The following is a 14,618-nucleotide window of genomic DNA, read 5'->3' as shown; positions in this document are numbered from 1 at the left end:
CCCTGTGTAATGATTAATTGTGTAAACTTCATTGACTCAAGAGATACTTAGATTAGTAAAGCACGATTCTGAGAGTGTCTGAATGGGCCATTCAGGCAAGAATTTGGGGACTATCCATGGTCCCCGCTACATTCTCTGGCTCTTTTCCTGTCTCTCTGCTTCCCAGATGACAGGAAGTGAGCAGCTTTGCTCCACTGCACCCTTCAGCCATGCCTCGCTTCAGGCCCACAGCAATGGAACTCCTAAGACCATGAATCAAAGTAGACCTCTCCCCCATTAACTGTGTATCTGAAATATCTCATCCCAGCAATGAAAAACTGACCACCACACCCTGTCCCCCCAAAATACCTCTTAACTCCATCATTCATGCTCCATCATGACTACCCACGTTAGCAATGCATGTAGTTTTCAAATTGCCAGTGATGGTCTTGTTGCACAAAGACTAAATGAATCCTGAGTTTTCCATGAAAGATTGTGTGCGCAACTTACAGAAAATGAGCTGAGGTCTCTGTCCTACTCTGATAGGACAGTGTCCCCATCATTGTTCTTCAGTTTAAAATAGGTGTAGCAGTCAAAGAGTATGACTGCTGGGGCCCACCTGGAACTTGATTGGAGGATAAGATGATAAATAAATGGCAGGTTCTCTGCCAGAAGGAGGAAAAGTACTGATTGTCTTACCCTGCAGAAAGGGGCTTGAAACAAAGCCAACTATTAATCTTTTAGATGTGCTCCTACTCAATCAAGTTTAAGACTTTCCTATGAAGCTAAAGACTCTTGAAGAGGTAAAAAGACATGAAATAAACTCAAATGACATTTTCAGTCCACAAAGCCACATTTTCTTAACTTGTAAGGGACACTTAAAAACAAAGCACAGCATGGTTTGGGGGACATAGAATTCCACATGCTCACCAAGTTTACCTGTGTGAGCAGAGAGCCTGAGGAAGCTTTCGGCCCTAGGGAACATAGCTATCCTGGCTACCAGGTCAGAGCTCTCAAACACTGTTTACTAAAGGCTATTTTGAATGACTCAGAGGCAATGAGGCAAAGGGTTTTCTGGCCCCCAGAGATGGACTGTCATGTCAGCAAAACTTTCCTCTTTGGCCTTGTGTCCAGACTCACAGCAGGCAGACCTAAGTCAGCTTCACTGAGAGGCTGGAAGGGCAGATCTGTTCAAGGGCATGAGAAATCATGAGAGGGATGAAGCCTTCCTGGAGGAGATGGAATTTAAGATAGGCCTGAGAGCAAGTTGGTTTTCAGTTGTGGGAAGGGGCAGCATAAGCAGAGGCCCATGCTGAGCTCTAGGAAAGGTACAGGATAATTCTGGTTACAGAGCAGGGAAGGAAGCAAGCTGGAATGAGGTTCCAGGAGTTGTGTCAAGGAAGGAAGTCTGGACTTGAATGGTCAGTGAGAGTTACTGCATATGGGGAGGGCTGGAGAACGATGGCTCCAACAGAACAGAGCATTGGCATCCAGGGTGCCCCTTCTGTCAGGAACCAGCAAACAGCACATGCAGTCTAAACATTTGTGGCCATCAGCCCAGGGGCTTCATGTTACAGTAGTAAATGAGAGAGTAGAAAAAGTTCCTGATCAAAACCATGTACCAAAGGGCAGCACCATCCCTGAAACTCAGAGCTCCTACCTGTGAGCCTCTGCCACATGTGAGACAGATTATTCAAGGGCAGACTGAAATCCACAATGAAAGCTTTGGATTGAACAGATATGGAGTCCGTGCATGGAAGCCTGCAGATATCAGAGCTAGACACTGGCCAGTAGCCTGAAGCACAATGGTACAAATGCCAAGTTGTAGATACTGGGTCAGACATGGCAGGGTGAACACCTCCTCCACAAGTGTGGAACTGTCAACTCTTCCAAACTACAGAGGTGGCTTATAATTTCCAACACTTTATAGCCCACCTACATTATCTAACATTAAGAGGGTAAGATTTTCCTAAGGAGAGCTTATTTGAGAGTTACATGGTCCAATAGGTAGGCTCCTTGATGTAGATTTATTTGATCATAGTTATTGGAGTTCTATGTGCTTCACTTACTTGTGTATCAAGGTTTTTTAATGTACATCTGGGACATTTATTACTATTACTTCTGTGAAGTTTCATTCATGGCATTTGCACTCTCTTCAGCTTTTTCACTGATTCCAGTCAATCTTATGTTGTTGCCCTTTGCTTCATCTTGCAGCTCTTGCATTGATTTTTTCAGGACTCCTTGCTGCCTTTAAGATATCTTTCTTCTCGTGCTCACTAGTTGCAACACTGTCACCTAGATCTGATAGTCTACCCTTGCCTTCATTCAATCTGTTGCACAGACTTTCAATAGAGTTTTTAATCTGGATTTCTGTTTGAATCTGTTTCATGGATTGCATTTCCTTCCTATGTTAGGCATTCATAATCTCTGTCATTTTCCTAAGCTCCCTTTTTGTTAACTTATGTCTACCCATTTGTCTTTAATTTCAATCATCATTTTTTTAATATGAGAGATTATTTTTTCTGCAGCCTCATCATTATTTTTTCACTTCTGCTGTTATCATTTTAGAAAGTTCCAGTGGTTGACTTCTTATTTGCTCTGTACTCTAGGCTTGTTCTGGGTAAGCTGGATGCCTCTGGTTGCTTTTTGCTTTGTGTCTGGTCATTTTCTATTTTCTGATTCTTATTTTATTTTGTTAGTTGTATTAGGGTATGTAGATTTCTTATGGTAGATAATAGGTTCCAGCCAGAATACAAACTGCTCAATTATCATGGCCCTGATACAACATGAATCCCAAGAACAACAGCTTATCTTCCTAATGACCACTTCCTCCTTCTTCCCCATCCCAGTCCTGGATATCTTTCCCATGCATACAAGGGAGATCACAATTAGCTCCTTATGTGTCACTGAAACTGCCCCATAAACTTCACACCTAGCAGAAGACCATAACATTGTGCTTGCTTTGGCAGCACATATACTAAAATTGGAACGATACAGAGAAGATTAGCACGGCTCCTGCGCAAGGATGACACGCAAATTCGAGAAGACCATAACATCTCAGCCTCCCTTTGTCTCAGGTCAGAGGATTCCCCTCTCTCCCTCAGATTCTCTCCGTGTCCTCAGAGTCTATAAAAGCCTCTTTTTATCTTTCCTTCTCTTTACTGCATCAGAAAAATCTAACAGTAGATAGCTTTATTACTAATGTTGAGGCTTCTCCAGAAAATATCTATTCTTCCATGCTGTCTTCTAGGTGTAGGTGGGTCTTGGTCTTTGTGCCTACCCCATGAACCTACCTAATTTATTTATTTTTATTATTTTTTATTTATTGAGAAGAATATGTTTATTGGGGGAAGGAAAGCTTCTGTCTGAGAGAGGGATAGAAGGTGTTAAAGAAAAAAAATTGGACCGGCCAAGCTTAGTGGATTAAAGCACCTGCAAGCAGGTGCAGGTACCAGGGGTTCAATCCCTGGGCCTGCTGTGCCAGCCCTGCCCCCGGGGCACGCTGAGATGGCAATTGAGACTGGGCGTGGTGGTGTGTGCCTGCAATCCCAGCACTTGGGAGGCTGTAAACAGGAGAATCACTGAGTCCAATCTACTAGTAAGACCCTGAACACCCTGTTGACCCTTCCCTAAAATACAGGAAAAAAATAATAAGAAATTCGAATATATTTTAATTTTTTAAATGTTTTTTCATCATATCCTGTAGGGACTTAAAGTTCAACATATCAATACTTGATGAAAAATATCTGTTCCATGTTATGCCTAAGATGTTTGATATTCAGACAGACAGTGAGGTTAAGCTTGACAGCCTAGGTTGTATGGTAATAACAATAAGCTTCTCTTTTGGAAGGTTAACAACCTAAGTTCGCAGACCAAAATTAGAGAAAAAGGAGGGCCACAAGGAAAGCCAACATTTTGGCCCTAGCTTTCAAAGGTCAATTAAGACTCAGAACATATGAGAACTTGGATTGTAATGTAATGTAACTCAGTAGTGTCCCAAATTTTCTTATCAAGGAGATTATGGGGCCAAAGAAGAAAGTGATCGACAACGTAGAGTGTGCCTAAGGAGAGTCACATGGAGAGAAAACATTCTCTCAGGCTTTCACAGAAAGCACATTGGCCAAGCAATGGTCGTGACTCATCCACATGGCTGACACTGACAAAAAATCTACAATCTGAGGTACAGGATCTCATGAAAAATCCTAAGGGTATTTGACTGACCTTATCAGATCCAAAAGCTACAATTCTTGTTGCATAGGTCTTGCTTTATCTTGGTCTTAACCATCCAGCAGAAAAGTATAAAAATGAAGTATAAGAAGTAAAGCCATGGTGTTATGTTGAACTGTAGGGGACTCAGGTCCCTACAGTTTCTGACAGTACCAGTCAAGAGGAAGACCAATACTATTATGGACTACTGGACTCTTTTAGAATATTTTGCTGAGTTAACACACCTATAATATTCAAATGACAAAACTAAACAAAAAAGGGGATACAGACAAATGTCCATTTTGTATTTGTATATTCAAAATGGTTAGGATAGATATATAGTTACATACTCTTAATGAATAGAGGGATTTGTTCTAATAGTGTTTTTAAATAGGATATCATGTCTGCATCTTGTATGGCAAATAACCACTAGGAAGAGAGTATGTAATGTGTTAATTATTGAAACTGTCCTACGAATTTGATTTAAAACTGCAAAAAAATAAAATAAATCAAACACTTGATCTGGTCTGTGAAAAAAAAAAAAGAAAGAAAGGAATTCGAGCCAGTGACATAGCTCAGTGGTCTAAAGCTTCTACTTAGGCAAGCCTAGGGGCCATGGTTCAATCCCCAGCACCACATACTGCACCAGCCCTGCTGAACTGGCCACAAAAACAAACAAACAAACAAACAAAAGAATAAAATATAGTGATAGAAAAAAACAGCACTAGAAATGATACAAAATTTCACTGAAAAAGAAATAAGATTTCTATAATTGTTGCTTTATTACATGATGCTATTTTCAAATTAGTTGCTTAGGCTACTAAATATAATTGCGCAAGATTTGTTTAAAGAAAAAGTAAAATGGAACAATAACAAAAAAGTTGTAAGACATTCAAAAGAAAAAGACAAAAGAATTTTTAAAAATGTTAAGCATTAACTACTCCTTTCAAAAGACCAGCAGAAATCAACAGTACAATTATCCAAACTAAATCAGGCCTCCAAAATTTGAAGACCCAATCCAAAAATGACCATCTGAGATGACTATATGCTTCACAAATGAAGAGTTGCAAATGGCAAATAAATACATGAAAAACTCTTCAACATCATTGGTCACTCGACAGATGCAAATTAAAACAACTCTGAGATACCATCTTACACCAGAAAGAAAAGCTATCATCAAGAAGTCAACCAATAAATGCTAGAGAGGCTGTGGGGGGAAAGGAACACTTCTCCACTGTTGGTGGGAGTGCAGGCTGGTAAAACCATTAAGGAAATCATTATGGTACTTCCTGGAAAAGCTAGGGTTGGAGGTCCCATTCTCCCTAAATTATTAAGAATGAGAAGTTGCTATCTATTTGGCTTAGCACAAGTTCTTTGGTACTGGACTATGGTGATAATTATTGACCTGACAATTATAGTTCTATCATATAAGAAAGAAAAACTGATTATAGCAGATATGACATCCTGGCTAGCATAATCCATAACAATAACAATAGCATCAAATACAACCTAGCTATTGACAAATTGCTACTTATTAACTTGATACCTTTAGCCACAGGAACAATTCTACAGTTATATAACAAAATCCAACCTATACCAGGAACTTGTATTCAACAACTTTTCCCTTAGTAGAGTGAGTTTAACCTGTGTGGGGGATTTAAGAGGGATAAGAGATATAACAGAGATGAATGAGAAGAAATATAGTAGAAGCAAGTCTGGGGAACCAAGGATGATCACGCTAAGTTTTGGGAAACTGGGGAAAAGAGACAAAGAATGAAAGTGAAAGGAAAAGAGTATTGAAGTGAACCAGAAAGAGAAGAGACAATGTTCACTCATATGGGAATATCATAAAATCAAGAGAGATAGTTGAGGAAAGAGAAAAAATAAGATGAATAGGAAGAAACAAAAAGAAAGACAAGAACCCTAAATAGTGAACAAAGAAAAACAACAAATCCAACAACACAGAGAAAGGAAAAACAACCAAATAAAGAAAAGAAAAATAATAAAATTCCTCTGATGTCCCTGGTCTGTGGCAATGTCCATGTTGGATTCCAGAAATGTTCTGTGTAATGCTGGCAAATTTGCAGGAGGGTGCCTGCTAGGCATGGGAGTGGGTCTTGGACTCTGGACATGGTCCTGGGAGTGTTCTTAAACTGCAATCATTATAGAGACCCACCCCTTCTCCTTACTCTGGGTGTCTCCATGGCATTCTCCCAGTTGCTGCGGCACCTCTGGGTAGGGAAAGCCTGGAGTTGTTCCCAAACAACTGTGTCCAACTGGTTCTTTCTGGACCTTGCAGTTTTCTCTGTCCTATCCCACTGACTTCTCTTACTCACTGGTCATGGGGGGGACCCTTGTGCCACTGCAGGCCAAGGCTGCTTACCTGCTTACTCTGCTGGACCAAGGCCCCTCTGTGGGTCACTAGGGGGACACTTTCAGTCCTCTGCATTTAGGGATAAGACTGGCTTCTGGTGGTGACCAGCATGGAGCTTAGGTGTTTCTGGCTATTTCTCAGCAACTTTCCCCACAGTCTGCTTCCCATGTGCTGGCAGTCTGCTCTGGCTGGATGGCTCCTCCCTCATTCCATTCTGGGATGTTGGCAGCGTGGCAACCTGGGACTGTCCTGCTGCCAGAGCTATTCACCCTGAGTCCTCTGAAATAGAATGGTGGCTCTACCCACTTCTGAGTTTCTGTGTGTTGCAGCACAGCACCGGCTCACCTTGCCCACCAAACACTGGCTCTGTGTGGCCCCTGGGGAAACAATGTCCTGAATTGTCACTGCTGCTTTGGACTTTTCCCCAGTGCTGGGCTGTGGGTCCTGATGGCCAAAAATGACATAACACTAATCCTGTTCCTAAATTGCCCTAGCCACCACTTTAAGTAGCACTAGAGCTGGTGGCTATAACATTAGGTAGCACAGCAGGGAAAATTTCCATCATCTAAGAAAGTCTCACTGAACAACTCAGGTTTACAGCAGGAGTCAACCATCTCCCAGCCTGTGGGCCAAATCCAGGCTTCACCTGCCTTGGTAAACAAAGTTTTCCTGGACTACACCATAGCCACCTATTCATATACATACATGTTTGCTTTTGTACTGCAAAAATAGAACTGAGAAGTTAGAACAGAGATTGTGTGGCTAACATAGTCTGATATCTGACAGTTTTACCTTTTTCCAGAAAATCTGCTGACCCATCCTACAGATTGTGAATAAGTTGCATTAGGACTTTTTCCATAAAGATGCTTACTGGTGTCTCCAGGAGCTACTCTGGCTCCCATGCATGTCTTTCTTGGGAAGGAAGGGAGAATGCAGAATTGTCAGTGCCAGTGCCAAGCTTTACCAAGGCACATGGTGCTTGTCTTGCAGTGGCAGGGAGTGAGGGTAGGGTGGCATTTGGGTGCTCACAACTCTACCTAGAAAAAACACGCAAGCATCGTACCATCTGCTTTATTTTTGTTTTCATTCTTCCCAGATCAATGAGGCAGCAACAATAATAAAAGTGAGACACAGCAGTTCCCTTACATAGCAATTCAATGACGCCTGCCAAGCTGACCCTCCACACATAATGCTCAGCGTTGGTCAGCAGATTTAGCCTAATTTGGAAGATCAGGCATTCTATATATCAAAAATAATTCTTAGCCTGAGGACAGGCCAATTCAGGAGCGCACATTTTCATGAACGACTTGACACCTTGGGCAGAGAGGCCTTCAGGTCAATGTCCTGGACCTTTTTAAGTCTTCGAGACCAAAAATGACCCAGGTTAATTTATCTGGCCCTTTACGAAGGCTGGCACCTCCGGTTCTCCCCACTGACAGAACCATGAGGGCTGCTCGAACAGCAACGAATTTGGGGGTTTCTCTGGGGACCCAGCTCGCACGCCATGAGCCCCACAGTGCTTTCTGTCCAACAATCACTCTAGAATTAACTGCGCTTCTCTGTCCTTTTATGGACACCATGCTTCGTTGAAAAGGGAAGCTAAGCAGATTCGTGAGACTCGCTGATGCTCACTTGGTAATGGTTCTATTGTCAGAACACAGACTTTCTGTCAGCAGCTTGGAATGTCCTGGAGCCAGAGTGGATGGATTCTCTTCAGATGCCTGAGAGCATCTCAAATGATGACACTGGGGACAGCAGGAGTCTGGGAGTGACACAAAGTCAGCTGTGCCAATTGCAGACACACAGGGAAACCCTTGCTGTCACGCAAACGGGGCTGGGGTGGGGGTGGGGTGGGGTATGCTTCGGTTTCCTTCCATCGTTAGCCAGGAGGCCCAAACAATCTCTCAGATTCCTAGGTTCATTTGCTGAATTCTCTCACTCCCACCAACCTTTCTCTGCTGCTCTGTCAAAGGTATTAGTGTAAGTGGGAATAACCAAAAGAAAACATCCCAAGTCTCCAGCTTCCCTGGCCCTTGCAAGGCACGGGATCCCAGGTATTGCTTGAATTACAGAGAAAACAACAGTGAGCGAGCCTTCTATGGAGCTATTATTGGGGTGAGTTTCATCTGCGTGGGTCTGTGATGAATCTCAAGGGCCCGACTTGGGGGTCACCCACGTTGCCGTCTCTTCCGAGCCCGCAGTTTCAGCCGTCGCGTGGACAGGCTGACTGGCTGCTTCCCAAACTTCTCCATGATCTCTCTGATCCTGGCGAGGTTGGTTTTGCTGAGTGTGAAGTCGCAGCGCGTGGCCCCCATGTCGTAGCCAACCATGCAGTTCTTGGTGGACGTCGTAAAACCTTCTGCCTTGGCTGTGACCACGTATTCCCCAGGGTTCAGGAGGCGCCAGTAATCTCCGTCGCTGGCTGAGAAAAGAAACCAGGGGTCCTCAGAGCAGTTCATTGGTAATGTAAACACCACCACCCCTATTTTAAAACCATCCCTGGCACAGGGCCTCTGACGAAGGCAGCAGGGAATCTGAGCTCCTGCAGAAGCAAGTCCTTAATGGACTTTGAAAGCCAAGAAGTTTTCTATTTTGGAAACTGCCTTAATGGTTTGAACAGGAAGGGGTTTGGGATCTAGGCTCCCTACAGTGTTCCTACACGTGGGCAGAGCTGCAGAAATGGTCACAAACACTGCTTCCTCCATGACAACACAGCCATTCATTGTGAACTGGAACTTGTGGACAGTGTGCTCGCTCTGCAAAAGTTTATGTTGACAAGTCCCTCATGCGTGACTTTCTGCCTTCCTTTAGCGTGGCTACACATTCATAAAAATAATTTCTGAAAAGGGTGGGATATCTTGACTTCTGGCAAGAGAAGGAAGGATAACTGAAGGAGGCCCTGATACCTGCACCCTGCTCTCCTCCCATCCTGAGCCAGGGCGCAGAGAAACAGGGATACTGCAAGGCAGGGAGGGGTTGAGACCTGACAAGCCAGAGCTGAGCTGCAGCAGGACTCCTGCCTCCCTGCCATACTGCTGATCACCTGTGTGCCTCACGTGACCAGGATCTATCTACCCTTAGCTTTCTGTAGATGTGAACAGCTTTTGGCAGGGGATGAGCTCTGGGCCTTAACTCTGTCCCTCTGAGCACTCAGAGAAGTTGAGAGCAACTACATTGGCCTGTTCATGTGAATGTGACATTTGTTTTCTTAGTGACTTACTTCTCTTCACCCTAATCAACCAAATAGCTATTCATCTGGGTGCATGCCCATCTAACTGAGGATGGACGGGTGAGGCACACCGTGAATGGCTCAGGCTCGGAAGGACTCGACAGCTTAACACAGGGCCAGCCAGGAGCAAGAGGCCAAGCATCTTCTCAGAAACATTGTCTGGTAGAAGGAAAGGCGACAGGACAGAGGGCACATAAAGGAGGTGGCTCACTGAGGTTGGTCCAGGGAGCTCTGAGGACCAGTGATGCCTTGAAAGGGGATAGGTACAAAGCTCAACAAGTCAATCTCCCTACTACTCCCAAGCACTCCGTAGTTATTTGATTGTATCTAACCCTTTCCCTCTAAGTTTCACTGGCCAGGTCATTTAAATTGTCCTAAGAAAGAGGCCTGTTAGCTTCTAGCTGTGTGATCTCATGCAAAACAGTACACCCCTCTGGGGATCCAATTACTCGTGTACAAAAGGAAACCTACCTACAGTCTGCACCCTGAGTTGGCTGGAGGGCTCAATGAGTCAGTGTGAGCCTGTCCCCTCTGTGTGCTGTGTTCTCCCCAAGGTCCCTGTCATCTTCCTCTGTCTCAGAGTCCCTAAGTACCATGGGCCTAAGCATTGTCATGGGGCTGGCTGCATTCTGGGATGGGTGACCTTGGCCTACGACTCGTGTGTGTAGGGAGAGACAGAGACTGAGGAACAGCAACCCCACCAACCTGAGTACCCTATTGACAGAAGGGGCTCACAGCAGAACCCCACCTCAGGCCTCTGACCTTGTCACAGCATCACGTGTCACCCATGCTCTGACTCTGACCCAGAAGCTGTGTAACTACTGTTCTAACTGGAGTGTCGTTCCCTGCTCTCTGAAAGGTGGCTGCGTGCATCTCCTGAGGGAAGGACCTCTGCGGGCTTTCCCGCCTACTTTTACATTTCACCTGATTCCTTTCTTTCTTGGCACTGATCCTAATCTGCAGTGAACACTTAAAAATATTCTTTATAATTACACGCAGGTATGCACAAGAATGTACACCTTTGCTGGCCAGAGGCCGAGTCTGGTTTGCTCATATTTCTACCGGCATGTAGTAGGTACCCCAGGAGAAATCTTAAAAGAATGAATGAGCCTATCAGAAATATGTTTGAGTTCACAGAATCAGAACAACAGTATTAGCTGTTTACCACTGTGTGTATGTGTGTGTGTGTGTGTGTCTGTCTGACTGTGCTGTATGTGTGTGTATGTGTGTGTGTGTCTGTCTGTCTGACTGTGCTGTATGTGTGTGTATGTGTGTGTGTGTGTCTGTCTGTCTGACTGTGCTGTGTGTGTGTGTGTGTGTCTGTCTGTCTGTCTGACTGTACTGTATGTGTGTGTGTGTGTCTGTCTGTCTGTCTGACTGTGCTGTATGTGTGTGTGTGTGTGTGTGTGTGTGTGTGTGTGTGTGGCACTAGAGATGGAATTTAGGGATGCCCTACCACTGAGGCACATGGCCAGGCCTCTTTATTTTTTTCTTTTGAGATGAGATCTCATTAAGTGGTCCAGTAGGACTTGAACTTGTGATCCTCCTGCCTTTGCCTCCCTAAGTTCTGGGAGTACACCCATGCACCACCACACCCAATGAAGTTTCTTCATCCGAAACACGTATTCCCCTGGTTCTCCCCTCTGCCTCAGAGCCCCTCCCCCAAGCTCTCGGCAGAGGTTTGCCCTCACTGTCCCTCAACACTCTTTATCTCTGCTGCTACCTCTGACAACCCTTAAACCTAAAATCAGGCACTTGACGTAACCCAGGACACGTCTTTGTGTTGCCATCTTCCCGTGGTGTGATCAAACTGGTGTCCCGGGAGAAGTGCGCAGAGCCACAGTGAAGGTGAACACACAGAGGAATTGCTCAGCATCTGTGGGCAGGCTGGGCAGCTCAGGCCTGCTGAGTCTGTCCGTCACCAGGTCGGGCTAGTTTCCTCCCCAGGACAGTCGTGTGGGAGTGCTAAGCCCGCTCTTTGGCCGAACTACTTACACACATCTCTTCAGAAGTCTTCTTACTAGCTTCCCTCCCTGTGGAATTCCACTTAATGCTTCTGTTTATTTTAATGCAAAATCCCTCCTGAAATAAAACCTGTCAGATCAGATAAGCCTCAGACAGAAATCAAGGCGAATTCAGAGCTTTCATGGAGCAGCGAGAGATGCTGAAACCCATAAAATGAAGAGCCACGTGTAAAGTGCGGGGTGCATCTGTCAGGGGGACAGTCTGGGAAATTATTTATAGGGAGAAATAAAGGGAGAGAGATGCATTTCCCGTTAGCTCATCGAAACTGTCTCCTTGATTCCAGGGGCTTGAAATTCAGAGCCCATTAGGCAAAGCATTCTCATCTCGGCTTACGGGACCCCAGGGCGTTTTTATTTCCCACTCAGTTTAAAGTCCTCATGTTTTCTCACATTGCTTACAGACACACTGAGTAGTCCAAGGAGTGGTTCGGGTGCTTTTACAAATCACTCTTAAGCAATATTTAAACTATAAATCCTATGGAGAACCAAGTCAATGAGCCTACCCTTCACTCACTCCTAATGATAGTCAGCACCCCCTGGCACCTCAGGGGTACTCAGTGCACATTTGCTGAATTAATGGATGAGTAAATGGGTAAATAAATGAATGAATAAATGGATGCCTGAGAGTAGTTACTGTGCACAATACTTCATGCAGGACAGTCTGAAACCCTACAGTTACTGGCTATAAGACCCAGACAAATGGTAGGAACATTCGGAAAATACCACCAAGAGAAGAGACCAGTAACTAAATGAAAATAATGTAATTTATAGCATTATGTGCCAGTCTACTATTTTGTAGCATTTCAGATACCTTCATCCATTTAGATAAGTGGCCTTCTAGCTCGTAGCAGGAAGCACAGTACTGAGCATACGGGCCAAGACGAATCCAGTCTCACCTCCCTTCCATGTCCCAGAGTCTCCATTTCCTGACAAATCCGATGGAGCAATTTGTTGGGGGGACATGACCTGTGGGTCCTCCCAACAAATGCTTAGTAGAAAAGAGGCCCCTTTTGCCCAGAGGAGAACCAGCTGGGCATGGAGAAAGCTCTGGGTCTGGATTCTCGGGCCGTCTGCTTCACTCATGACCCGCCCACTCATGTGCCATGCTGAGACTGTCAAGCAACGTGCATGCACACACTCATTTGGCAAGTATTTGTTGAGCACCCACTGTTTCTAAGTAGGGGGGTGGCACGCCTGTCCCACCCACAGAGTTAGGAAGGGTACAAGGGACCTGCAGGGGATCAGGAAGGTGTGTGGTGTTAAACAGTGTCATCATCTTAAGGCAGTGACATCTGAGCAAAATCCAAAGGATCGAGAAAAGAGCCAAAGGCCTCCCCTCAGAGGATGAAGACCACGACAGAAGGAAGAGCCACAGTGACAAGTCCAACATGTGGCTGTCAGTTCACATCAAACAGGAATTGTTTGAAAACAAGCAATCACCCATTTGCTTGGGACTGTAGGGTTCTAGAGACGTGAGATTTCCCGTTTTAAACTGAAGTATCCTATGTGAAGACAATCTGGGGGGGACAAAGGGAAACCCTGGGGGTGTGGGAACACCTTCATTTCCATATCACTTTCAAGTAAAACAATACAGTGGCTTATTGCTGGATGTGGGGGTCCACACCCAACTTCTCAGGAGGCTGAGGCAGGAGGATCCCAAGTCCAAGGCTGGCAAGACTCTGTCTCCGAGTAAAATCTTCAAAGGGCTGTGGGTGTAGTGCCATGTTACAAGGCTTGCCTGGCAAGTATAAAGCCCTGAGTTCACTGAGTTCAATCCCCCCAAATGAAAACTCAATCAATAAATCAAATACATGGTGTCTCTGTGTGTAAGCTGCATACTTTTCTACAACTGACTTTCCAGCCCTGAAGGTCAGAGCCCTGAATCCAAGCCACGCCCCCTCTAGATCTTTCGGGGTCAGTTAGCTCCACGGAGCTTCTACTTGCTGCTTGAATAAGGGGAAAGGGATGGCCCACCTCTCTCCAAGGACAGAAGTGAAATGAGAAAATAAAAAAAAAAAAAAAGACACGTACAGAAGTTCTCAGGAATTCACTCGCTTGAGTAGCACCTGCTCCTGCTGCTTAGTGACCCAGGGACAGTGGGACGGTCTCCTGCTGCCACTCCATGTGTGCATTGAAAGTGTGAGATTATTTTAGCATTTAGCAACTGGAAACCAAATTTGTTTTACAAGACCCCAGATCTGAAGGAACTTTCTTTGTTTACAATAAACAGAGTTGGACTACAATTTCAGTGCTACCTTTAAGAGATCATCTTCTGACCCCGATTATCCAAAATTCTAGACCTTTCTACCCTCCCATGAAATGGCAGTCATTGTGCCAACTAGAGGCCTAACACCCCCAGCCACTTGCCCCTTATGCATGTGGGACCTGGGTCTCCCTGTTACATTTCTTCATGTTCCTTACTTCATTTAAAGGCAGCCTCAAGAAAATAGAGTTGTTGTGGAGAGTAAGTGGTTGAACCATGCAAAGTCAAGCAAAGGGTGCCTAGCCATACAGGAGATTGCAAAGTCAACACAAACGCTTACTGTTATTACTGTTATCCTCTTCCTTACATAACAAACACTTTGCATTCAACAACTGCCTATGGTTTGGAGAGAAAAAATTAATCTTCTCCATCCTCAAAGCATAATCTTAAGGCTCCAGTCCAGCCAGGCCATGGTGACAGCACTCATGAAACCCTCCATTCTCATGCTCTAAACTCCTCCCTGGGCAAGACAGCTCCCACCCGCTGCATCTCCCTTTGGCCTGCCTGCTTGCCCTTCCCCTCAGGGCCCTTGCTGCCTAGTCT

General features: G+C 44.9%; 1 protein-coding gene and 1 non-coding gene across 3 annotated transcripts in view; one reads left to right on the top strand and one right to left on the bottom strand.

Annotated features, from left to right (window-relative positions):
• Positions 1 to 2,932: 2,932 nt before the first annotated feature.
• On the top strand, positions 2,933 to 3,039 carry LOC111815044. The gene has a single exon (XR_002819857.1). It is a non-coding gene; the product is annotated as a U6 spliceosomal RNA (small nuclear RNA).
• A 4,563-nt stretch (positions 3,040 to 7,602) lies between these two features.
• The window catches only part of Cpxm2 (carboxypeptidase X, M14 family member 2), a 192,408-nt gene continuing 185,392 nt past the window's right edge, over positions 7,603 to 14,618 (bottom strand). The window contains exon 13 of one of the 2 annotated variants that reach the window (XM_023709023.1): positions 7,603 to 8,981. In XM_023709023.1, the coding sequence (XP_023564791.1) occupies positions 8,728 to 8,981 (254 nt within the window). In that variant the 3' untranslated portion in view covers positions 7,603 to 8,727. The remainder of the gene's footprint in view (positions 8,982 to 14,618) is intronic. The other variant, XM_004625594.3, reaches the window with a different exon arrangement.

Source organism: Octodon degus, unplaced genomic scaffold (genome assembly GCF_000260255.1).
Source record: "Octodon degus isolate 3935 unplaced genomic scaffold, OctDeg1.0 scaffold00010, whole genome shotgun sequence".
Lineage (NCBI taxonomy): Eukaryota > Metazoa > Chordata > Mammalia > Rodentia > Octodontidae > Octodon > Octodon degus.
Note: the sequence above shows the minus strand (reverse complement) of the source record. Positions and strands in the feature narration are given on the sequence as shown.